The sequence below is a fragment of the Ascaphus truei genome, chromosome 3 (genome assembly GCF_040206685.1).
Source record: "Ascaphus truei isolate aAscTru1 chromosome 3, aAscTru1.hap1, whole genome shotgun sequence".
NCBI classification, from domain to species: Eukaryota; Metazoa; Chordata; class Amphibia; order Anura; family Ascaphidae; genus Ascaphus; species Ascaphus truei.
This window is the reverse complement of record NC_134485.1, coordinates 237,422,271-237,446,099: the sequence shown is the minus strand read 5'-3', so window position 1 is coordinate 237,446,099 and position 23,829 is coordinate 237,422,271. Positions and strand designations below refer to the sequence as shown.

Here is a 23,829-nt window from a genome sequence, read left to right as displayed (position 1 = left end):
TGTAATGTGTTCTCCCACCCTCTGGGAGATTTCACTGTTAGCTGTACTCTCGCTGTGCTGTACCTGTGAAGCTTACAGGATTGCTGAGTGTCTGCCGATGGTAATGGGGAAGACAGGACAGGCTTTCAGAATATTCTCAGCTCTTTCTGGGTGCAGCGCCTCCATTTCCAGCAGAGCTGGGTGCAGTTCCTGCAGGAAAACCCTCTTGCACTCCCCCTGATAAACTGCAGTCACAGGCAGGAGTATGAAGACCAGTTGCTGTTTTTGAGTACAGCCATATACAATCAACAATGCATTTCCGCTGGTCCCTGGAAACAACCCCCAGGGCTTGAGGGCCACAAAGGTCTATCCTTTGCTCCCTTACTCCCTGGTGGAGTAAAGGGTAACAGCTCCCACTCTCCAGCGAGAGGAGATAGAACAACAACCCACTTGTCTTTTAAAACACTTATTTCACCGAGCACAACCCCTGATTAATCAGTTTTCAGCTGCTGCTGCTTCTCTCTCTGAGGAGATTAACGCTCTGTGGACTGGCTGCAGCTTCTCTCAATTCACTGTTCCAGCCTACTGTGTCCGTGACTCTGTCACACAATGTGTAAGAGACAGCTGTGTACGTATGCATTCATATAGCACAGTATGTATAGACATGGCCTTTAGCATTCATGGGAAGAGAGTTCTCGTGTCAAGGAATGGGTACAAAAAATAAAAAAAGCCTTGAGATACAGAGGCGGCACATTTTATTTGAGTGCGGCTAGCTCCGCAAGCCTGGGGATGCCCCGGCATGCGAGCCGCACTCCCTCGGTGCCTGCGCCCCCTGCACGCGCGTCCAGGGCTCCCTGAGGGAGCCCTGGTGTCCCGCGATGTGGGGGACGGCGGCAGGGGGTTCCGGGGGACCCGGCGAGCGGAGGGAGAAAGCCCCGATCGGAGGGCGCTCCTCCGCGGCTTCGGCGCGCGCCGGGATGGTTACTGCTGCGGCCGAGACCGGGCAAATGTTCAAATAAACTCGGCCGCAGCAGTAGGCACACTCACAAGGGTAATACATAAAATCGCATTCTCATTATTATCGGAGGATCAAAAGGTCCAGTGATATCCACAATAGGCAAGAATCTCCACTCACGTCCCTGCAATGCTCTTCAGTTTTACCATATTTGGATTTTGGTCTCTATTTCAAGGATCATTGCAGGATCTGTTATCTTATTTCTTCTTTTATTTCAAATTTTAACACTGTCTTGCATTCATTATCTCAATCAGTTTGCCTGATAACTTTTAATAATCACTCTCAATCTTGTAACCATTGATTTACCACTGTGTTATAGATCACTTATTTTCACATATTTCACTCTTTGTACACAAGGTGATCATATTCGAGTAGCGCTACAATTTATTATATTTATATATTATATAACATTCAGCCCATTCGAGCAGTCAACATCCCAACTCTATTGTATATTGTAAATTAATACTTGTTCATTTGTATCAAATCTGGACTATAAATTGAGATGATTGTATAAGACAATAGATTGGCAGACTACTGCAGTGTTTTATAGTACCTGATAAAGAAATCAGTGACTCTGAAAAACATCTAAGAATTTAAATATTTATCCAGTTTGATATACAGTATTATACAAATAAAAATGTTTCTATGGAAGGGTGGCTCTTTTTGAAGTGAAACTTCTTTGCTGGCACCTAAAATTTTTTCGCTTGCACAAATTCCCTTCATGTGACAGAAGTAGAGTAACGGAAGTGACGTCACTGTGGGAAAAAGAGGCGCCGCACATGCGCAGGAGCTACCCCAACAGAGAAAGAAAGACACACACACTTCCCTTCCTACTGAAGAACCGTCAGGACAGGAGAGCTACCACTGAGACTGTGGTGGAAACTGAGTCATCGAGTGGTGCAGACAAATGAAGATGTTTGCCAGAGAACTCTAACCTCTCTCCCCAAATCCCGAAGAGAACTTTGCAGATGTAACGTCAATGGCATCCTTATGATTTCTAATGTGGATATGATAGATGTGTGGAGAAACCCACTGCAGATATATACACATTTTGGCCTCATGCTTGTTAGTTTACACACATACTCTTACGTGATTGCTGCTTACGGTTGGTGAAAGGCAGATTTGCTTTTAACATATGAAACAAGTTTGTCTAAAGTTGGTCAATAGACTTTTGTGGGTCTCTCTACACATGTACAGTAAACCACTGATATATCTACACATTTTGCTCTATATGAACTTCATTGGCCAAGTCTTTATTTTTAGTACTTCTTGGAATAGGAGTGTTTTTACAACATATTTGCAGTAATGACAAATGATGAGCAGACCTGTAGATCATTCTGCCCTATCTTTGGTACCTTGTTTTGCATACAAATAATCATTAACTTATAACAGGAGCGTCCACGACCAAATGTCTTATTCTGTGTCGATAATGCCAGGAGGATTATTGGAGAACATTTTCACGTAACACAGAAATGTTAAGTCCTGTCATACTTTGGGGCTTCGCTCTCTGCACATTATTTTAGGAAGAAAATGATCACATGTCTTATGGAGCAAAATTATTACGTTGGTTAAAAATTCTCAGTATGGAGTTTTGTTCTGTTGTCAAACTTCCACACTAAGAATTATAATACTAAACACGAGGCACAGAGTACTGCATCTTGGTTAGTTTAATGCAGCTCTATATTACTAATAGTGCATGTATTATATGTAGCATATTTGACTAACCTGTGCAGTTGCCGTACAGCAGTTTACATGTACAAATGGATTTTTAGTGTAAATGGTTATTTTTCTACCCTCTCAATACAGTTTTGTATGCTTTTGTAATTTTGTATTACATTAAACATTTAAAACAATTCCATGGGTAAATAAAATAACGATATAGCCCGCCGGCTCGGGGCGCATGCGCAGGAGCAGTAGCAACCCCAACAGAGACACACACACACTAGGAATTCACAGTTACAATAAATATAGAAGTGCAAATAGCTAAAACAGGGGGTGTGTGCCGCATTTTAAGTCAAACTTCTTTGCGTTTTGTCACTGAAATTGTGTTTTGATTTTTAATTAAAAAGATCCCCATCACAAGTACAATTTTTGTGACAAAACAGCTATAAAAGTCAAAGAAGTTTCATTTAAAATGCGTGTGATCAGCACACACACACTTTTTTTTTGTATGCGTTACTTTTAACAGTAATGTATAGAGTATGTCCCAATAGATGCTTAGGGCCTTATTTTATATCCATCACAGTGGCTGAAAATCCCCAAACGACTTCATACTGGCGCTTCAGCACATTTAGAGTTACCCCTTTAGACAGTGGCGTAGCTAGACATGGGCGAGCCCCCGGGCAAAAATTCAGGGCCCCATAAATACGGACTAATTTTTTTCTCCTTCGTCCTCCCTTCTTATCAGCTCCTGCTCTCCCCCCAGCCTCGCTCTGCTGCAGCCCTGTCCCCCTCTGCTGCAGCCCTCTGTCCCCCTCTGCTGCAGCTCTCTCTCTCCCATGTCTACCTTTAGCATGATATGATCAGAGGAGCGGTGGCAGCACACCGAAAGTAAGAAAGACTTCCGGGCTACCTACACCCCTGCCATTAGAGCTCTTTGTTTTTTTAATGTGAAAAAGATGGGTATAATTTAATTTGGTAAGCAGGTGGCTCAACTGACAATACAATATAAACCCAATGCAATGCAAACTAATTAGAAAATAAAGCCTAAATAAAATGATAGTTTCAGTATTAGACAACAATACATACGTCTCGTACAGAAGGATACACCAGCATGGAGTTGATGCATCATTTCGTTGCAATACATTGGTCCTGGTGTTTCATAATAACCCTCTAGAGAATATTTAAAATATTTTTTTTTCAGTGTTTTTGGATGGGATACAAGAATATTCTCTAAATCACAATTTTATAGGTACAAATTATGCTATTTGAGTATCATGATTATCTGTATTATCTACAGGAGGGGGGCTCAGCTCCAGTCCTCAAGCCCTCCCCAACAGGTCAGGTTTTTAGGATATCCCAGCTTCAGCACAGGTGGCTCAGCCGAAGAAGCAGGAACAGATTGAGCTACCTGTGCTGAAGCAGGGACAGTTTGAGCCACCTGTGGTCAAGCAGGGATATCCTGAAAACCTGACCTGTTGGTTGGGGGAGGGGGGTGGGCTTGAGAACAGGAGTTGAGCACCCCTGATCTGTAGCGTAGCGCTGATAAATACACCGGGTAGCCCCGTATCCACACAAAATGTGTGGAAGCTTTTGTTCCCAACGTTTAGGTTTGTAATATGTTAAGATTTGATTACACTTTTATATCGAGTGGGCGGTCTCTTCCAGATATGGACTTTACAGGGTATACTGTACAATATTTTCCTATTTTTGCATGTGATAAAGGGAGATACTTTTTAAGAGTGCACAATGACGGGATTATTCATTTGTTTTCTTCATTCCTTGAGGGCGTGTATGACTGAAATATATATATATATATATATTTTTTTAAATCACCTTTGCCTTGACATTTGTGCTTAAAACTCTGCTTTGCTTGAAAATGAATACTGTACCATGAGCCCATTAGTCACTGTGACATTTAACTTAACTGGTATCTTTTTGCATCAATAGCCTACTATACTATTTATGATCCTATGCCATACCGTGGCACTACTATTTTAGTCTCTTCGATTATGATTGGAGCATGACTGCAAAATACTTTTATAAAAATGATTCTATGCGCTGTGTCATGTGCTTCGCATTGACGTCTGTGCAAATGTCCAATTGGAAAAGGAAGTGACAACTATATTCTGGTGTAAGAGTGGCTGTGGTTTTACATTGTGGTTTTACATTGTATATTAAGCAAGATATTCCACTGCTGGAGCATGAGAAATAGAGGGACTGCAGACAGCTCTCGATTCTGCTACGTAGACACACACGTGGTTCTCCAGTACCAAATACTTATACTGTATTTAGCTGTGAAACATTCTGCATATGGAGTCCCACATGATAATCTACTGTACTTTAAAGATTAAAGGCCATATATATTCAAGCACCGGAAGACACCTTCTGGTGCATTTATTGAACATGATGACAGATATTGAAAGATGTCAAATATTGCAGTTCATATGGGATCTATTATACCAAGATCTGATGTTTGGAAATACTTAGTTAAGAGACCATTATTTCCCTGTGGCATTTAAATATTTGCCGATATCTTTTTGCTTCAAAATCCTACAGTCATGTAAGTGTCTACAGGTACTATTTATGCTCCTATGCCCACTGCCCGGTGCCACGGTTAGGCTGCGTCCCCGCTGGTGCTAACCGCGCTCATGCTTGAGAGCGGTGACGTCACCAACTTTCAAAGCATGAGAGCAGGGTGTCCTGCCTAATTTTGCAAGCGGGAGCGGGGGGCATGGATCGGGCTATTTGTTTGTGTGTGTGGCTGTGTTCTGTGTGCACTTCTCAGCTGAGCGCGCGTGAATCTCAATTTTTTTTGTCTCCCCAAGCACCGAGCTTGGGAGAGTCCGAGCCCGTGCATGAACGCGCCGCGTGAGCGGACTGATTCACACACACAGAGAACGCGCCAAGTGCGCTCAGCGCCAGGGGGGACGAGCCTTAAGCGGCGTCCATGCTGGAAGACCACGCAGCGCAATCACATTGCCTAAAGGCATTGATTGCACCCATAGACCGCGAGGGCGACAGCAGGAAGGGGCACAAGGAATCCGTTCAATCTGATTCCTCGCCGTGAGGGGCAGGTCACGTGATTCGCCCAATGAGGCCGAACCAGCTCCGTGACAGACACGCCCCCACGGCGCATCTATCTTGTAACGCTCCCGCTTAATGCGGGTAATGTCACTCGCGCGGTCTTCTGCTGCATGGACGCTGTCTTAGGCCCGTAATATAGTGCGCGCGCGGCAGTGAGCGTGGAGTCGGCCGATCGGGGGAAAGGCTCAGAAAATAATCTTTTCGCGCTGCTGCCGCTCAGAGTGAGGCTACAATGTAGGTATGTGTGAGATATATATGTAAATATATTTATCAATGTTGCACAATATATTAATAAATTATTTATTTTCACGTCTGTTTTTTAATTTGTTAAATATGATATAATAATACATTAACTTTCAAACAATCTATACACACACATACACACACACGTGCGCGTCAGCCTGTCACTCACAGCATGGACCCGTACACACAAAGAGTATGCGTCATGTGCACGAGCGTTTGCACACGCGCGCCAACTATAAAATAAGCCTTAGTCTATAGTCTCTTAGGTTTTGATTGTAGTATGACTGCAAAACATTACAATAATTAAATAAGTTCCCTGTTGTCCATTATTTTTCATAATGTTAGCCTAAAGTAAATGAAACACGCACACCCAATCTGGTCTGTCTCGTACCCCTCAGCAACCTGTTCCACACGCCTCAATATTTCCTTGATCACCTCACACACGTCACTTGCATTCATTCAATTTGGCCCTAGAATGAATTTTCGCTTAAAAAAGGAAACATAGCAAATGTGCTATGATGTCGGCAAATCAGAGCATCTCCCTGTGGATTTTTTGTTTTGTTTTACTTTTTATGACATTTTTGTTCCCAAAACACATTGGTCATTGTCAAAGCAGCAACAGGAGCCGCTTGATTTGTTCCTAGCCTTTTTTTTTTTTTTTTTTAAAGAATATTTATAATAAAATGACAAATTGGTGTACACACATAAAAAAAAACTGGACATCTTGCTGGCTATGTATTAACTATCCTATTTGCAAAACTGGGTCATCAAAAACAGTGAAATGAAGCCAATCTCTACTACATCTGGTGCGGTATTTACGCCTGAGTGGTACAGCTGGAAGACTTCAATAGATAAGAGCTTTGTGCATGCTTCGCTTACATTCCTAAGCAGATATTTAAAAGGGAAAATAGGTTGAAAGACCATGACCTCTGTAACATTTCTTTAAAAATGTGAAGATACCCGAGAGTTTACAGGTCAATGGTAAATCTCCATCGTTTTTTTTTTTGCTTTGAAAAGTTATTATAACGCCATCATTAGCCAAACATAAGCACGGAAAACTAAATACCCAATAAGAATGAATTTTGTAAGACCAAATGGTAAAAGAAAAACAAAGGATACAAATAAAAACTTAATTGTATGGTGAATTCGTCTTTTTAAATGTGAATTCGATCGCTTGGCTCCTGCTTTTCTTTTTACAGCTACTGTATGTGAAGCTATTTAGAACAAAGTGACTTCAAATGTTTGTCATGTTTTGTGGTGTCAACGTTTTTCTTGTGTGTGTAATTTTGTAATGAAATGAATAAAGTCCACATATTGTAGGTGTCATTTTGACTTTATTTAAGGAAAAAAAGGGGAAAAGAACAGGAATTTTCATGATACACAGTAGACATAAGTTAGATAGCACTGCAAAATGTCTGAAAAGGTTTACTCGTCACAAGTCTGCTTTGCAGCTCAACAATTAGTAAGTTTATGCAGTTTGTCACCTGTATTATCTTTCAGCATTATTATTAATCAGAAGAGTTTGGGGTTATAAGTCACAAAATGTGTAGTACTAAAAATATGCAAAAAAATAAAAATAAAATTAAAATACACAAAAAAAAAGTCACTTTCAAATAAACCATAAATATGTGGTGCACATTAGTTTAACAAAAAAAATGTAAACATTTTCTCCAACATAACATGTGCATAAGATAAAAAAGCAACACTGCAGTCATACAGCTCCGGTTACTCATACGTACAGAAATGTATTATGTATTAAGCATAACTAAATCTAGGAGTCATTTTTTATTTATTGTTTGATTAGTGACATACGGCTTTAAAGAGATTCTCCATATTTAACATGTAGTGGTTTTTGTTAATACTGGTTTTTGTTTGACAATTGGTGTAGGGTACAGTTTAGTTTTGTTGGAAGCTGAACCCAACAATTTCAACAGTGAAGGTGGCATTGGTTGAAAGTAACTCTAAGGCCAGGTCCCCCGCTGGCTACGGGACAAGAGCCGCCCCGCAATGGGGCCGGGACCGCTTCGAGGGGCCGCCGCCGCACGGCGCGTTGAGTTTTTCCAGCCTGCAAGAAAATTGTGAGGGGAACTAGCGATGGAGCGCTAGGTCACGCCCCCGGCGGTTCCGCCAATAAGGGTGAACCTGCCGGGTGACGTCACGGCCGCGCCCCCGTCACTCCCCCGTCTGTCCCCCTGCAGCGCTCTGCAGACCGGGGAATTCGGCTGCACGCGCCGCCAGCCTCGCAGGCACTGGGGCCAGCCTAAGACCTTCATGTTAGACAGGGATGATTTACATGTTCACCTACAGTAGCTACAAAAGGGACCATTTATCAAACGGACGGTTTCCAGATAACATCCCTATTGTCAGTGAATTCTTCTAACTGTGTGTAAACCAGGGATAAAAAAAAAAAAAAAAAAACAGCTACAAACACCTCAAGAACTTAACTATGGGTGAAAATGTTCCACACAAGGAGGAGTCAGAGGCAGCGTTAAAACTCACTGAGATAGACCATTTTAGAGCTCCCATGAAAAATATTAGGATTCATTGCTCTTGATTGCTTCTATTGTCATTTAGAACATACACATTAAAAAAAAAAAGGAATAAAATCAAATCAGCATTGCTCTTGAGTGCTATTGGAATGAAATACAACAGTAAAAAATTGAAACAAGTTACAAATGACTTTTCTGCCATTAGGGATAAGGTTACAACAACAATGTTGTATGCTTAATGGGTGGCTGCTGAGTAATACTCCCATAGTCAGGACTCCAAGTGGTTGAGTCTAAGAGAGGGGTGGGCAACTCCAGTCCTCAGTCAAAGACTCAGCCACTGATTGAGCCACCTGTGCTGAAGCAGGGATATCCTGAAAACCTGACCTACTGGTGGCCCTTGAGGACTGGAGTTGCCCACCACTGGTCTAGGCTACGGGACCTGTTCACAGCACTCATTTACGTGCAAATCAATGTGTGCCGCGTGTTTGCTCTTCCAGAAAATATATATATTCGGCATAAATATGAAAGAGTAACTTTATCCCCCCCTCCCCCCCTGCGTATTACTTAGCACAGATAAAAAAACAAGTTGTAATACTATGGCAGAAAATAAGGAAGAGTAGTATATTACTATATTAAATATAGAAACTGTTCACAAATGAACAGCTTAAGGCAGCTGTCAACAATGTACCCCACACCAAAAAGAAAAGAGAATCTTCCAAAAATGGCTGAATTATAATGAAACTGTGCATTGCTACATCACCCACGATTATACACTCCAGGAACCTCAAGTAATAAACATGTAGCCATTAAACAAGTTATTACAGTTCAGGCATTTATTACAAATGTCAAAACTTTCAGAAAATAAAACGGACTATTTTATATTTTCATTTCATTAAAAAAAAAAAATCAGAACTGGGAATCTTACGTCTAAAAACACAGGTACAGTATGCCGTTTTATGGATAAGCATTATTAACTACATTCTTAGAATTGGATTTAGTGCATTGCATTCTTAGTAAAGGAATACGTCGCCCCTTCATGAACCAGCCCGACCCTCCCATTGTCCTTTCTAGTTTCCTACATTTAACAGTTTAGAGAACTAGCCTAAAACACTGATCCCCCTTGTTGCTACATCTGCATTTCACCGAGTGAAAGCCCTGTTGAATCAGGCTGAAAACATAAATTCGCAATTGATAAGTTAAGAAAAAAAAATTGCCCTTTTACCAAAGTAATCAATAGAATCTTATCAGTGTTCTGTCACCTTCACCCAGCTATTTGTGCCATAGTTAATGCCAACTTCTGCCAGTTACGATAATCATCAATCTGGCAGATTTGGTATTAAAATTACACATTCATGTTGTAAGTGATTAACATAAAAACTAGGTGACTTCTTTATCAAGCCCTTGAGTGTCAAGGAAGTCTGCAATGTATTGCAGGTCTCGTGGCACCAAAGGAGTTTGTGCATTGCCAAGAATGAGGTAGGAGAAATAATAAGAAAGATTGATTGGGAATTGCCTCGATCGTCAAACTATGCAACCCTGTTTTGTTCCCTTTCCACAGTGCAGACTTTGTTGAAAGCATTGTTTGCACCTATAGATGAGGCAGCGCTAATACTGTGACATTCTAGAGGGACACAAAAAGAAAGAAAATAAATCAACTTTTTGCATGAAATTATGCAAAGCTCAGCAATGCACATTGGCCCAAAGATCTTTGCTCAGTCTAAGAAAATGTTACCTGCTGCCTTTCACATTTTATACATACATTTTCTTATACGATCCTTCCTTTGTCAGATTCTAAAAAACAAGTTCATTAAATAAACTTAACACTTGGCCTGGCTGTGCATTGTCAAAACTGGTTTGAGGAGTTCTCCTTGCCTACCCTTTTGTGTTAAAAACCGTTCAATTTTTCATGCCCGCAGAGTGTTTGTTGTGAGACGGGAGATCTTTAGGACTTCTCACTGACAATCAGTTATTTAAAGTTATAGGAAGCGTCTAAGTTATGAAACCTCGTTTTTATTTTCAAATCTTTAGACGTACTTAGCACCCAATAAAGGCATTACAGCACCAGCTGCCTTGTAGACTGCATAAAGATCCTACCATCTTCGCCCCAAAATTAGAAAAACAAAAACAAAAAACACTAAGTTAATGCAAACTCCCTCTTGAACATCTTCCAAATAGAATAACATCAGTGCGCAGGTTGTAATCCAGTTGCAAATGATTTCAAGTTACGGAGATCATGAAGACTGTAGGAGTGTCAGCAGTTTCTGTTCCATTTTTTACCAGCTCAGAAGAGAACTCCTGCCTAAGGTCATGAAATACACTTGGCTGCTTCCACCAGACCGTACAGAAGCAAAGAAAACCTGTGCAAAGAGAGAACGGTGCACCAATGTTAAGAAGAACATTCGGATGTGGTTACATAGTAAATGAGGCTGAAAAAGACATATCCATAGAGTTACATTTAGACAACAGATACTTATCCTAGATTTGTATTGACAGTTTATTGATCCAGAGGAAAGCAAACAAAAAATTCCAGTGACGCATTATCCAATGAGGTCTCATAAGGGGGGGGAAAGAAAATGGTTACCTAACTTACAGTACCGTAATTTTCTTTTCTTGGAGAGTCCATCCATGGCAGTGCTAACCAATGATTTAAGTTCCACCATCCTACTGAGATAGGACATACATCTCTACCTGTGTAAGGACCATAAATTGTCCCTCCTTTTCACCCCAGGTAGTCTACGTACAAAAGCTGAAATATAGAACTAGAAACATTAATATCTTAGACTTAATAACTCTTGGGATGGAATTAGTGAGCACTGCCATGTATGGACTGTCCAGGAAAAGAAAATGATAGTTAAATTAGGCAACTATTTTCCTGGTTGTTCACATGGTAGGGGTCAGGAATGGGACTTGCCAAAGTAGTACCGAACTAAAAAGGGGGATCCTAGAACACCACACTCCTGACTTAAATATCATCTTTTATTTAAGTGGTGACAAATGACTGCAGGACCTTCCAGCCAAAGCATGCGCATGCTGAGGCATGCACATCCAAAGAATAGTATTTAATAAACGTATTAATTGAAGTCCATATTGCTACCCTGCATAATTTTGCGGGGAAAGCCTGCACTTTCGCATGATGTGCTCTTGTAGAATGGGTCTTTACCAGCTCTGAGGCTGGAATCTTCTGGATAGTATAGGCCTCCCTGATATCCATTACAACCCAGTGACTTATTGTCGACTGAGGCAGCTTGCCCTTTTCTTGGTTCCTTTGGAAGTTCGAACAGCCTGTCTGACTTCCTAAATCCTTCTGTTCTGGAAAGGTTAGAGTTTTAAGCACTTCACTACATCTAACATTACTAATGACTTTTACAGTGGCATATGATGCTTTACTTCCTCCCATACCCTATTTTATGCAAGATAATATCTTATTTGCCATCACAGCTACTGCCTGACATTGGGCACTATTGCTAGACCTGCTGTCTACGAGCACTCCTAAATCCTTCTCTGTCAACGATTTACTTAATTGTGTCCAATGTCATCTCTTTGCTCGGTAGGTATTTTCTTTTATTGAGTTAGCAAAATTCATGTTTCACTTTCAACAGAATGACTCAAAGTTACTAAGACTTATAAGACTTTAATAGAAAATTAATGTTTTAGTAAACTCAACACCTTTCTTCATACTGGACGAGTAGACAAAATGTTCTCAATTCTGAAGCTTCAAATAAAATAATGCCCTCCCCACCCACTCCTCCCAGCACACCTGGAAAACAAAAACTGTACCTTATCATTCCGTTCACATAAGAATTTAAGCCTTTGTGCCCTTTTGTGCATAAACACTCCATCCAAGTGGCCAGTTTCTACTGATCGTATCTCAATGGCTTTTTCACCCCATCCCATTATCTGGTTCGATCGGATATATGCTACATATAAAAAAAAAAAAAAAAGATTTATATAAATAAGAAAACAACACGTCAACTTTTAAAAGATACAACAGAAATAGAGGCCGAGTGTAACGGTAAGTAACACCCACGTGGAAATGCTCAGCATTACATGTAAACTCCTTTATAACTGCACATACATGCAATGTGACATGGTTAATACTAGAGCTGTATTACTTTTTAGCAGAAAATATATACACAATAGACAGTAGTACCCACCGACTATAAAATATTTTCAAACTATTGCAACATTTTTCTTAACCAACTCTGCACCCCAACTATGTCAAAATAGTCCAGAATTCTGAACATTGTACATAGCATCAACATAAAAGTTAGCGCTAAAGATGTGTAGTGCTACAATCTATGGACTCATTTCAGATATGAAGAACTCCCAACATTGAAACATAGAATTTGACAGGAACTATGAACCTCTTGGCCCACCAAGTCTTCCCATTTTCCGATCTGCTGTAAACCTCAGACCCTATTTGATGCTTGGTTTTCTAACTCCAGTTTCAAACATTCTGTGATGCTATTTCACTACACGGTAGTGTCCCCAGACATTAATGTAACGATAGAAGCTACCAAAGTGCTCTACATCATACTTGATTTCTATTTGACACGTACCAACTGATGTAGGCATCTCTCCCCACTGTAGAACCACATCTTTGGTGATCCTGCCATATGTATTAACATAAACTCCTTCATCTTCGTAACACACCAACAGCTCCATGCCATCTGTATTTGGGAGAATAATGATTGCATGTGGCTGGATGCTGCTCTGAATCTATAAATAAAACAAACAAAACCATTTCTAAATAAATCAGCCTGCAACAAGTTTACTGAATCATGTGAAGGGAGCGCTTTTAAGAGTTCTGCATATTCCAGCCACCCAATAGCTTTCAGATCCATTAATGGGGCATGAATGTGCAAAATTGGCTCCATGCATAGATTGTGGAATATCTTTCAATTATCTACTTTCATTGAGCTGCACATAATATTAATATATGGAGGAATTGTATTTTGTTAGCTTCATTGAGAAGTGCCATTCCCAATGATTTCCGTGATTATAGTGTGCCACAAACATGAAATACATTCGTTTTTTGTTCAGTGCGATATACAGGAGTAGAGATTTGCAAAGTGTTTGCTGAAGATCACAAACCAGGTGAAACGTGCCATAAAAATTTGCAAAAAACAGGAAAAGTGTGGCATGCAATAAGTCAACAAGCAGTGTCACATGGTCCTTTATATACGGCAATCTGGTGAAAATGTTGTACGTTTTTGCAAATTGCCAAGCAAACTTTTATAATAAAATAAATTGCAACAAATGCTAATTTTGCACAAAATTTGTGAAAGATATTGGCATATCTGTCTATATGGCAGACTGACAGAAATATTTTAGCAGAGTTGTCAGATCAAAACGCAAAGGTCTTGTTAGTGCAGTACTATGAATATGTTTAAAACAAATAGGTTTTAATAAATAAAGTCTGGCTTGGGCAAGTTGGTTCATTCACCCTATTAACGATAATAATCCTTGGGGCTATATTTACCACTGATTTACTATTATTTATCCATCTTTAACTTTCATGCAAGTCCAATCTTATCTATTTGGTGTATAAATAAATTGGAAAGTGGAACTTTAACCAACAGGCAAATGTCCACAATTAAACTCCAGTGTACTATACCCAATAAATGGTACGGAGTTGAAATAGAACACGTATTAAAGCTGATCTAAGAACTGTTCTGTATGGTTTTTTTTTATAAAGCGAACTACAATATTTGGCTGGCTGTAAAAAACTTACAACAATTATGTCACTGATTTTGATGTGCCTACCATTGTTTCATAGTATTGGGAGTACAACCATTGGAGAATACTGCAGATTTTCATGAGAACCCCTACGATATTACCCCATTGTTTCTCTCTTTTATATACCTGGTGTTATCCTTCGCTCCCTCATTTTTTCCTGGATGAATACCATTTGAAGAAACTGAGAAACAGTTTCTTATTTGAAGGTTGAGTGGAGGATTTTTCCAATTGAATTTATTTTTCACTTGCACTTGTGTTTGTCAATTCACTAAGTCACTTTAAAGAAGTGTGCAACATTATTATGGTCTGTTTAGTAGGCTGTAGATCATCACGTTCACTGCACCAAGTTAATTTCACAAGGCTCTGCTAGTCTTATTAATTTGCACACTGGTGAATAATTGGTTAATTGCTTGTATGAGAGCACCACCCTGGAACTCTGTGTATATTACTTTGAAATTCAGAAAACCAATGGAAATAAATGCAGAAACATTGAATAATTCTTACATGTGTTGGTAGATAAATATCATAGACTGCTCCCGAGTCCACATCCACTGCATGGAATCCAGAAAAGGAGCCATAGATCACTTTTAACCTCTGTCCTTCCTCTACCGTCAAGTCTACCAGCAACGGTCTATGTCCCAATTCTCCAAAAGACTGGAAGAAATCAAACAGAAAACTGTGACTTTACAGAGCGATGTAAGGAAACTCAGCAACGCTGCTCTTCCAACACTTTCACTGAAACAAGGCCCCCCCACGAGATGTGACCTGTCACCTCTGTTGCCTTGGAGCCAGTGGTACGATCTTTCTTTAGAACATAGTTACATGTGATTACAATGTCGTAGAGGACAGGACTGAGATAGCAGCCTACAAAATGTGACATTATATAAATAATTCCCAAAAATTTAGATATTTTAAGTCAACTGTACCTTTAATGCAGCAGAACACAAAGCTGGATTTGTATTTTGCTTTCACAGTTCCACATAAGGAGAACCCTGTTCTCGTTGGGGATATTATTTTGCTGCCATTAATCTTGCTTTGTACAAATAGTGTTTACAGTGCAATATGGTGAATGGAGCACATGATGACTGGTGATTGTTTTTTCCCCCGTTTGTCTTAGTTGCCTAAAATGTACATCTCATATTATGGAATATACACGGAGCCTGCATTCCCAGCCATAATAGTGAACATTTTGCTGCACAGTTTCTCTGTAGTTTGATTAAGGGGGGATGGGAAAACCCACTTTATATACAGTATCTTAACCAACTGCTTACCTTGAAAGCCATAAACTTGTGGTATGGCTTTGGTGCCCAAGCATACACTTCCACTGAACTCTTCAAAGCAATTACCAAAAACTTGATGCGCTCATATTTTACTAAAATAAAAAGAAAATATATGATCAACTTACTAATACTGTAACTCTCACCGTTTCAACAAAGTCATGCGAAACAGGTGTCTCAGGACTGTGGCAAATCACACATTTATTTGCGTTAGGTAAATCCTAATGCTTTTAAGGCTGAGCACATCACATACAAAAATAGGTAAGAATAATTAGCAATTTTATTCATTGAAAGGTGCTTTATATTTTTAGATGCAAAGAGTTCAATCAACATGTTTCTCCTGAAAATATGCATTGACCTGTACTTAAGCTATGCCATAGCAAAATTAGCCAAGTTATGCAGTAGCTTTAAACATACTGTACATGTTTACCTGCCACACACACACAAATCCTACGCAGAAAGGTATGTAAGAGCGTGTGCCCTTTTGGTCATTTCAGTCGTTCAAAGCTGAATTTAACAACCCTGCCACACAAAATCCGGTCTCTTTAGTGTCACTTCAAAATGACTGTGTGTCTGTTGTAGTGATGGTAGGAAATCCAAAAGCATCAATATGATCTCCTTTGTATGCAAACAGTTGTTTTCTGTATCCTTTCACTCGCTCATTTAATAAAAGATTTCCTTACAAAGAAAGTACCCATGTAACAAGGTTGGTAGTCACAGGATTGAGCTCAAGGGAAAATAGTATTTAAATAAATAAGAACTATTTTTGTATTGTATTGTATGTCTTTATTTATATAAAGACATACAGATAAATATATATTTATATAAAGACATACAGATAAAGTCTCTCTTTATATTATATAAATAGGAATCATGAAGGAAAGGAATTGTTGTATTCCTTCCCTTCATCATATGGCTAAGAACCATGTTACATTATTTTTCATATGCATTTCTGGTTGTCGGTCATTCATAGATGATGGAGAGAAGAATCAGAAGCATGGTGCAGAGGAAGAAAGAACTAAAAGAAATTGCTACGTTCTAGCCAGATCTGCACTCTTTTGCCAAAGTTCTACTCCACTGAAATCCAGCAACTCACTTGAATGATGCATGACTGGCAACCATAAATCCAAATACATGTGTGGACAGGAAATCTTGGTACACTAATGGTCAATTGGACAATCATTATTAAACTTACAAACAAAGGTTTGTGAACATTCTTAATGTATGCATTCAGAAATAGTCAAACAGCTCCCTATGCATTAAAGACAGCCTGCAACTTTAGATTACGAAGGTTCATCTCCACTATAAATACATGAAAGTACACTTTAAATGTAATACTTACCAACTTTATAATGCACACAGCCTTCCAAGTCCCCCACGGTTGTCCACCCTTGTTTTTTCTCAACTTCCGGGTCATTGTGCAGAATTTTATTTCTTAACCAGGACAAGTAATAAACTCGCAGCTTGTTCTTTTTTCCTGGTGATAAAAAACAATTGGTTATATACTCATCTCAACACTCCAGTTACATATCTCAGTAGATCAGCCGAGAATAAAATCATCATGTTGTATAAATCTGCCATCCAGATTTTGTAAAACATTATGGGTGCCCATTAGTTAGTTCTTTCTATGACAGCGCAGGTCATTATAAACATGATTCCATGCAGGCAGCTAAGAATTGTACTAAAGGTAAATGGTAAAGGGTGAGGCAGGGTAAGCCTCATCTCATAAATAAGACACACTAAGTGGACATTGCAAGCATTGACTACACGAGGAAGAGACTGCCAAGATTTCTGAAACTCTATACATGCTGATACCGCTATGTAGAACTATAAAAGATAAGGAACATCAGCTTAGTAAAACACAGCCTAATCCTACTGCCCCGAATCCCACTTACAGGATTATGGCCCATATTTACCAAGCAGTCTTCTGCCATATACAGGCATACCCCGGTTTAAGGACACTCACTTTAAGTACACTCGCAAGTAAGTACATCTCGCTCAATAGGCAAACGGCAGCTCACGCATGCGCCAGTCAGCACGTCCTGAACAGCAATACGGCTCCCTACCTGTACCAAAGCTGTGCGCAAGCGGGGAGACTTTAGAGCCTGTTACACATGCATTATTTACATCAGTTATGCACGTATATGACGATTGCAGTACAGTACATGCATCGATAAGTGGGGAAAAGGCTGTGCTTCACTTTAAGTACATTTTCGCTTTACACACATGCTCCGGTCCCATTGCGTACGTTAATGCGGGGTATGCCTGTAACTCCTTCTGGAGCTGGCAGACACGTAACAACTCGGGGAAATGAATAGACTAATGTGTCTAGATTGCTTAGTACAGGCATACCCCGCATTAACATACGCAATGGGTCCGGAGCATGTATGTAAAGCGAAAATTTACTTAAAGTGAAGCACTACCTTTTTTCCCACTTATCGATGCATGTACTGTACGGCAATCGTCCTATACGTGCATAACTGATGTAAATAACGCATTTGTAACAGGCTCTATAGTCTCCCCGCTTGCGCACAGCTTCAGTACAGGTAGGGAGCCGTATTGCTGTTCAGGACGTGCTGACAGGCGCATTCGCGAGCTGTCGTTTGCCTATTGGGCGATATGTCATTACTCGTGAGTGTTCTTAAAGTGAGTGTCCTTAAACCGGGGTATGCCTGCATAAGGTTAAAAATAGATTTATCGACACCACATTTACTGTGTGTACAGCATATGCAATCTGGGACATTACCTGATATTGTAACCAAAACATTGAGGCCTTCAAGCACGTCCATCTGCTGAAACCGTCTTCGATTGATTAGAGGGTACACTTTCCCCTGACCACTTCTATCCAACAACATGAGTCCACTTTCAGTTCCCACCAACAAATTAACACCTGCACATGAAAACACAACACGCTTATTAACACAGACAGCAACAGTTTGTACCAACGACTACAAAATACGTCATTTGATTTACTTATTGAGCAAACAAAGCTTCCCTATGTACAGTAAAAAAGGGAGCAGATAGGATTTTCACATAAACATATGACATAGGCACAGGTACACTGAACAAATCACGACTGGCTTAAATGAAGGAAAAACAAATGAATGGCCGTGCAGATTATCCTGTATAATGAAACAGAACACTTTGGCAAAAGGATGCTGCAGCTTCTTTAACGATTTGTCTGCTTTCGATAATTACGAATGTAGGACTTGTCATTAATGTGAGAAACAAAGCTGAATGCCTAAAGGGAGCACCATAGGACCTCGGGCAAAATCAGTTCATCTTATATGTTGCCCTATAGAAGTACTTGGTACCAAGTGCTACCAAAGTGATAACATGAATGCAAATGTCAGAAGTCTGTTGGCGCTTGGTGGGCCGCTGGTCTTCAGGATGCATGGTACAAATATATATTACACACACACACGCGCACATATACGTGTGTGTATATATGTATGTACAGTATGTGTGAAAATATGCATGTATATTTTCACACATACTGTACATACATATACACACACATATGCATTTAAACTCTAGAAACCCTGTGTGATTTGCAGAGTTTCAGTGAGCAATGAAACAATTATATGATATCTACACCTATATAAAGAATGTGGACATACCACATGACATACCCGAGGCGGCTTCTACTTGAAACAAAACGCGTAGGGTTTTAACACTTTGGGCCTAACCTGCTGCGCACCAGATCATACGGCCCTGCACAGTGCCATAGTCTTAGTGGATGGGCTGATCGGAGGCTAACCAGCTGCAGGACAGCTACAGCTGACGGATTCCCCACAACCAACTAACGTCACCAGAGTGGACCAGGAAGGAGAAAAACCGCGAGATTTGATCTCTGGAGCAAACAGCTATGTCAAGATGTACCGGAGGGGAGACGGAGACGCCGACTTCCACCATTTCAGCCATGTGGGCATTAATACCCAAAATGCTGTATCTGTCTGCTACGCTGTAAGTAGCTGTCCACCTTTGCGCATATAAATCCAGTTTTACAGTATTTCACCATATTTTTTCTTATTACTTTCAGGGTCACATCAGTTTGGGACTTTGATACATCTGCACTATCTAGGAGCCTCATGATAGTTGCTACAGTCTATCCAGACTCCCACATTTAACTCTATATTGTTGCGCCTTTGACTATTGCTATTTGTTTATATGCCTTGGTTTGTGTGTGAGACCTCGTGGCAGCACATTTAAACACTCTACATCTATCTGTATCACTATAATAATGATCATTTGCACACCTTATTTGTATACAGACATACAGACACACAGAGTTTAGCTGGAGGAAAAGCTTGGTTAGCTTCACGGACCAGACATTAGGCTGCGTCCAGGGTGAAGACAAGCGCAAATGCACGCTCGTGCTCAGTGCAATCAAACAGATTGCGACAATGTGTTGGTCCAGAGTGCCCAGGCACATGCTCGTGAGCGCTTCGCGCTCTGCTGCTTGCGGAGACAACATTTTAAAATTTGTTGCATTCACGTGCGCAGTTCAGCCAATGAGAGTGAACTGCTCACGTGACGTAATGGGCACGCTCCACTCCACTCAAGCAACTAGCTGGCCAGGAAACGCCCGGGCAACATGAGCGCCTGATGTCACGGCGCTCGAGCGCCAGCGCACTCACTCAGTCTGGATGAGGCCCAAGTCTGTGGGCCGCGAAGCTTACCAAAGCTCCCCTCCTCACCAGCTTCTCCCCCACATGGTCTAATTCTCACCTGCATGTCCCCTACCACGTTTTACCCCCCACTCTCCACCTCCCTTTCTCTCACTCAGCCCCCTTCATCTCTTAATTCATCTCCCTTCTGCCCCCGGCCCCTGCCAATAGTGTGGGCGGTGGGGGCAGCAGCACGGCTGGAGCCCATCTAGATGGCGATTACGGAAGTTGGGACTGACTTCTGGTCGGTCCAAACTTCCCTATTACGGCCACCTGGGTGGGCTCCCGCCATCCTGCTGCCTCCGCCACCCGAACCACAGATGGGTGCTGGGGAGAGGTGGCCACAGGCAACCATCCCGTGGGCCGCTCTGTGCCCACCCCTGATATATACACTGCTTGCTCCATACAAGAACCAATTAACAGAAGAATGTAGGTAATAGCTATAACGGCAGAGTGATTGTCCCTTCTACATAGATCCAGGGTATCAACATGAAGATGGAACAGTGCTTCCATAAACATACCCCACAATGCAGCACACAAAATCTCCGAATTGAATCTCTTCTTGTATTTTCGAATCTCCGGTGTGTCACTCTGTGGCCGTGTATTAGTGGGATTAACATTAACAACTGATCCTTTCCGTGTGGGATCTTGCCTCATAGCATCCGGCCTCAGTGCTTCACCGGAAAATCCCACTAAAATAAAATTAGTATTTTTAAGGTTAGCCTCCAGCGTGCGCATGTATGTACCTGAAAGATATAAGCAACCAAAATGTTTAATGACAACAGATCTCTCGTTTCACTTCAATTTTACACTGCATAGAGCAAGCAGGGGAGGGCAGGCGGTGCATTACTTGTATAACAATGTACTGTACTCAGCATCACATTTATAGAATTCCTACAATATTAGCAGTTTTCTTTTTTCCAATTAAAGCAGCAAATCCATTTTTATATTATATTAATTAAAAATGCATACACAGGTTTGGAATCGGAGGGTGGTGGGGAGATTGGGGGGAGGATTCAACCAGATCTACCCTAATACTAACGGGTGAAGATACCGGTATTATCACCTGGGGTTTTTTTTTTTTTTTTTGAAAGAGGCTTTAATTGGCCGTCCAATTGAAAGTTGTGAATACATATTGATCTGCGTGACGTGAAAGATTTGGCAATTATTTCGTTTCCCCAGGAGGCAGATTTCAAGCCAGTAACTTCACTCATTAGTACCTCGGGAAGGAAGGGTTCCCCACCACTGGAAATAGCACAATTCAGCTCTGGGGAACCCCACCCCCAGCTCCCGATTCCAATCCTGATCTGTAGCATGGAAAATAATGTGAATGTGTTTATGGGACAAATATCAAAACATCATGAAGGCAGCCATTATAAATTTGACCAGCAAGTAAAGCATGCAATATAGAGGTTGCAGCAGCATTACTTAAAAGTGCAGTTCCGATACTATGGATGGGAGAAAGGAATGACGTGCAGTTTGTGAAATTATATTTTGTAATATCATACTGGTGAAGGCGCCTTTAATAACTTCACCACCAGGGGGGGTCAGCAACCCATCCAATTTGAAAACTATTTAAATCAGCAATGCCCCCAAGAGGCCTATACGAGATTAACTCATACAACGTCCCCAAATTGCATTAAAAAGCATGCTTTTCTTAAGCTCCTGGACACTTAATACTTTTAACGCATATATTTCCTGACGGGAAAAAAAAAAAAAAAACAACAGTATTAGAAAGGGCAAAAAGATATCTTAAAGTAAAAAAAGAATAAAATAAAAATGTTAAAACAAATGGTGATCAGCACAGACTGCTGCTTAAATGTTTTACATTGAATTACACCATCTTCATAGACATCTGATCTGAAATCAATATCTGATCACAATCAGAACTCCCATGTCCACAACGTTCCCTCGGAAATCCCGATTAGCTAAAAACTGCACCATGGGTCAGCTAGTATGCACGTCTGCTAATGGCCGGTGCCAACTGATGATGGGTAAATCGCAGTTTTGTGAATAAATACGTGTTTGGATTTCTTTTTCACCCCTGTGCTGGTTTGCCTTGTGGTCGTGTAGCTGTCTTTAAATAAGCCCCAGGGGTTTCCAGAAGGTAATCTATGCTGCTGTGGCACGGAATAACTGTAAAGACGTCACTCCTGCCTGAGTTAGGTAAATTCAACAACAATGCAGAGGTTGTTAGAAGCAGGGTAGCTGTTAGGCTGGAGCACACATTATAAATACAACATTCAGATGCAAATAGTAAAATAAGCATTTCTATCCAATTATCCAATTCTGAAACAATCAATTAAACTTTATCTACCAAAAAAAAAAAAAAACACACACACACGCACAACATATTTCTAGATTGCAGGATTTTTGTTAAAATTAATTTTAGATATTATTTGAACATTTTTAAACAAGTAAAATGTTCAGATGAACACGCTGAAATAATAACTTTACTTATATTGCCCTCTGTTTTGCAATACATACAGCTCTCTGATATTTCACTACAAAATGACATTCTATATTGAGTCTATATTTACTATAATATATTTGGCTGACATGATCTTGCACCCACAGATTCAATGATTAGCACGGTATACAGAATAAAAAGTCTGTGTCTGTGTGATGAAATACTTACCCACGGATGTTACAGTGGTGCCACTAGATGGAGAAATCTGTAATAACCGAGGGTCTATGAAAGGTGTGAATGAAGACGACGATTTGTGTTTCTGGAGAGTGTTACTAGCGGACTGAGTCTGCAACGCAAGGAGAAACAAGGTCATTAGATTATCAAAGCACACAGAGGAGCAAGAAGCAAATGTTTACTGGAGTATATATGAATTTATACATTAGGCAACAACAATGGAAGCATGTGGGTTACAGTGCTTAAAAATGCAGTATTAAAGGGCGGTGAGGTGAAAAACTAAACTGAAATGATTAAATGTGACAGGCTGCTTATAATAGAAAGATATGTAGTCTTACCACCTTTCAAAACAGAGACTAAATCCTATCAACTTTGTTTTGTTGGAAAACAAAACAAAAAACAAAGACCCATCAGTGTTCAAGGAAACATTCTTCCTTAAACCACCAACATCCAAATCACAACTAATGTCCTCCATTAGGAACCTTATCAACCTACCACTCAAGGTTTCATATACAAAGTCACATTCATGTACAAACGCTACGTGATGCTGTTGAAATGAACACCCTCCCCTGTTAGCTGCTGCGTGCTTTGTCATCAGTTTATGTGCCACAGCTTCATGAAAAGGTTGAATTTGGTTACATTTGGCAGTTTACCTTTTTTTTTCCTATTACAATGTGCCACATTACAAGCAGCATGTGATGAAAGTCTCCTGTGAAAAGGTTTAATATTTATTTGGACTATCAGTGTCCCTGTAAAGAATAAGCGATAAAGTGTTATTTTCTGTAAGAAAATATTGTTTTTAGGAAAAGAGAATGCCAGTTTTTTTTTCTCTTGATCATGTTTGGGCATATACATGGTTTTAATTATTTTGTTAATAAATCAAATATGACAGTTGCCAAGATATCATAGGTACCATATGTTTCTAGGTAATATACAATGGATGGTTCTATTTGCTTTCTATGTAACATGAAGCAGACTAAGAAGTCGATTTGGAAGGTACAAGTGACGCATCACGTGCCAATTTGTG

At 40.3% G+C, this 23,829-nt stretch overlaps 1 protein-coding gene across 4 annotated transcripts in view; it reads right to left on the bottom strand.

Moving 5' to 3' along the window:
- Positions 1-7,297: 7,297 nt before the first annotated feature.
- The window catches only part of MAP4K4 (mitogen-activated protein kinase kinase kinase kinase 4), a 164,005-nt gene continuing 147,473 nt past the window's right edge, over positions 7,298-23,829 (bottom strand). For all 4 annotated transcript variants that reach the window (XM_075590401.1, XM_075590403.1, XM_075590404.1 and 1 more), the window contains 9 exons: positions 22,797-22,914; positions 20,680-20,850; positions 18,235-18,378; positions 16,831-16,965; positions 15,483-15,583; positions 14,716-14,865; positions 13,032-13,191; positions 12,250-12,389; positions 7,298-10,829 (listed from right to left, as the gene is read on the bottom strand). In XM_075590401.1, the coding sequence (XP_075446516.1) occupies positions 10,746-10,829; positions 12,250-12,389; positions 13,032-13,191; positions 14,716-14,865; positions 15,483-15,583; positions 16,831-16,965; positions 18,235-18,378; positions 20,680-20,850; positions 22,797-22,914 (1,203 nt within the window). In that variant the 3' untranslated portion in view covers positions 7,298-10,745. The remainder of the gene's footprint in view (positions 10,830-12,249; positions 12,390-13,031; positions 13,192-14,715; positions 14,866-15,482; positions 15,584-16,830; positions 16,966-18,234; positions 18,379-20,679; positions 20,851-22,796; positions 22,915-23,829) is intronic.